Here is a 3,147-nt window from a genome sequence, read left to right as displayed (position 1 = left end):
TAATCTCCCCCACCCTTAAGAAGGTTCTTTGTAATTCTCCCCACCCTTGAGAATGTACTTTGTGAGATCCACCCCTGCCCACAAAACATTGCTCTTAACTTCACCGCCTATCCCAAAACCTATAAGAACTAATGATAATCCACCACCCTTTGCTGACTCTCTTTTCAGACTCAGCCCGCCTGCACCCAGGTGAAATAAACAGCCATGTTGCTCACACAAAGCCTGTTTGGTGGTCTCTTCACATGGACACGCATGAAACTTTCTTTTGGCTTATTTCTCCATTTTGGAACAGGAATGCTTTCCCGATGCTTGTACCCCCATTGTATCTTGGAAGTAAAGAGCTTGTTTTTGATTTTACAAGCTCATAGGCAGAAGGGACTTGCCTTCTCTCAGATGAGATTTTGGACTGTGGATTTTTGAGTTAATGCTGGAATTAGTTAAGACATTGGGGGGACTATTTCTCAATAGCTAAGTATACTTTAAAATGTGAGAATGACATGAGATTTAGGAGGAGCTGGGGTGAAATGATATAGTCTAGATATTCTACCCACCCAAATCTCAAGTTGAAATATAATCCCCAGTGTTGGAGGTGGTGCCTGGTGGGAGGTGTTTGGATCACAGAAGCAGATCCCTCATGAATGGCTTGGGCTATCCCTTTGCTGATAAATGAGCTCTTATTCTGAGTTCACACAAGATCTGGTCTGTGGCCTCACATGTGGCATTAAAAGTGTGTGGAGGCCTGCATGGTCGCTCATGCCTGTAATCCCAGCACTCTGGGAGGCTGAGGCGAGAGGATCACCTGAGGTCAGGAGCTCGAGACCAGCCTGGCCAATGTGATGAAACCCCGTCTCTACTACAAATGCAAAAATTAGCTGGGCATGGTGGCGGGTGCCTGTAATCCCAGCTACTCAGGAGGCTGAGGTAGGAGAATTGCTTGAACCCAGAAGACAGAGGTTGCAGTGAGCCAAGATCGCACCACTGCATTCCACCCTGGGTGACAGAGCAAGACTCCATCTCAAAAAAAAAACAAAAAAAGTGTGTGGCATCTGTTCCTCCCCCTGCTCTCTCTCTATCTCGCTCCTGCTTTCACCATATGTCTTCCTTGCACCCCACTTCACCTTCTGCCATGATTGTAAGATTCCTGAGGCCTTCCTAGAAGCCAAGCAGATGCCAGCACCGTGCTTTCTGTAAAGCTTGCAGAACTGTAAGCCAACTAAAGCCCCTTTTCTTTATAAATTACCCAGTCTCAGTTATTTTTATAGCGTTTCAAGAATGGCCTAACACAAATGATATAATGTGGCAATTCTTGAAATCAAATTATCCCTATTTCCTTGGCGGTTTTTGGTGTTGCTTAATGTTTGTTTGTTTGTTTAGTGACTTTTCTGAACTATTTCTGTAGTCAGTAGTTTTTCTTGTATGTAGCCACCATAAAAGTATCTATTCTTTTAGTTTAACAGTTGGCTAGTGATTGGACAGATATTTTCTTAACCATAGTAAGATACTGCGGCATCCCAAATTTTCTTAGCAAAAAATACGGCATATTCCATATTGGGGCTGTGGCATTTAAACACCATTATTTCAGTGTTTGGAAGTTTTGTCATATTTTACTAGGGTTAGTTTTGGGTCCTTTCTTAGATCATTTAATTGCTTGTTACATAGTCCGAAGGAAAACAAACACCACTATGAAATAGGTGGCCTGGAGATGGTTTCTTTGTCCACCTTTTATAGGAAGTGATACTGTCACCCAACACACATTACACTTCTCCCCATTTGTGTTCTGGCAACCTAAACCCTAATGTCATCCCCATGCACATATGCACAAACAGAAACACCAAGCCCATTTCTCTTCTTGCCTATGGGTTATAATGTTAAGAATGGAAATTTTTCTTCAGTGCTCAATCCTCACCTAGTCCTTATCCACAACGTTTGGCTCATGGTAGGCCTGCAAATATGTCTACCTGTCAGTATATAAACCTACTGGCAGGTCAACCCCCTCCAATTCTCCAGGACCTCACTTTGCTTCCGTCTCACAAACTTGCCTCTTCCCTTCCTTCTCTCTTTTCCCACAGTCAGATAACTGACACAGATACACACACATGTTCTGAAATAAAGGGTTTTTCATAACGTGTTGATTTTGTTTTAATTACCACCATCTCTGTTTCATTATGCTGTCGTATCTTGTAGGAATGTCATTTTTTTACAGTATCTTAGACCTGGCCTGAGTGCTTTGGCTCCTACTCAATCTTTGCTAGTGGCCGAAACTTCTTGGCTCTTTTCACTCTTTTTACCTTTTGTGGAATTTCTGTACTAGTACTAGACGATTTTTTTCTTGAACTCCCGTGAAGCAGTCTTTTTATCGCCTTCTGTATCTTCTTCACCTGAAAGGGCAATAGAGTGATCACAAAAGGATCTTGTGTTGGAGGAAGGAGATAGGCACTGAATGAGAAGAGGAGCTTTGTAAAAAGGGACATGGGCTAATGAGGAGGTTTGTGCCAGGCAGGTAAAGCATAGGAGACATAGGGGAGGGTGGATCAAGAGAAAAGAGCTTGAGTGAGGTGGTCTCACCTTGCCCCCTTTTCTGGCCCTGAGTTGACAGGATTTCTTCATCTATTTCTTCCTTTTTGTGCTTGAGAGTAATTGTTTTGTGCTTGGGTTTGATTTTTCCATAACTTTGCTAGATCCCTTCAATTTTCTGGTAACTTTAGCCATGTTGAAACCCCACAGTAGTCTTCTCTACCAGCATATAAAATGCCCATCATCAGGACAATGAGGAGCCACACCCTTTAGCTTTATTTGTTCATCTAGGCACTTCCCCTGGCCAGTAAGGATTAAAGGAGCTGTAGACATCACAAAGCACTCTTGGCTTCTGCCTAATGGTGGGGATGCTGCGGAGATCCATGTGCTCTGATTGGAGACAGGGGCATTTCCTTAACATCCCACTAAAAAGCCTTCCCAAAATGACCTGTAATCCTTTCTCATCACCTGTACAGATGGCAAGAAAAAAGTGATGTCTCCAAGTCCTTCTCCATAGCCACTCCCATTCCATTTTTATTTTATTCTCTCCCATCCTTCATCATGACCTAATATTTTGGATACCTTACCTAAAATCTCTCCAAGAAAATGTGATTATTTTTAAGTTTCTGTGTA

At 42.7% G+C, this 3,147-nt stretch overlaps 1 protein-coding gene across 1 annotated transcript; it reads right to left on the bottom strand.

The window, feature by feature from the left end:
• Positions 1–2,234: 2,234 nt before the first annotated feature.
• LOC131382785 (spermatid nuclear transition protein 3) lies at positions 2,235–2,709 on the bottom strand. The gene is given in 2 exon segments (XM_058435294.1): positions 2,235–2,378; positions 2,566–2,709. Coding segments are annotated over 2 exon segments (288 nt in total).
• Positions 2,710–3,147: the final 438 nt, after the last annotated feature.

This window comes from Hylobates moloch, unplaced genomic scaffold, assembly GCF_009828535.3.
Source record: "Hylobates moloch isolate HMO894 unplaced genomic scaffold, HMol_V3 SCAFFOLD_5721, whole genome shotgun sequence".
Classification (NCBI taxonomy): Eukaryota; Metazoa; Chordata; class Mammalia; order Primates; family Hylobatidae; genus Hylobates; species Hylobates moloch.
Note: the sequence above shows the minus strand (reverse complement) of the source record. Positions and strands in the feature narration are given on the sequence as shown.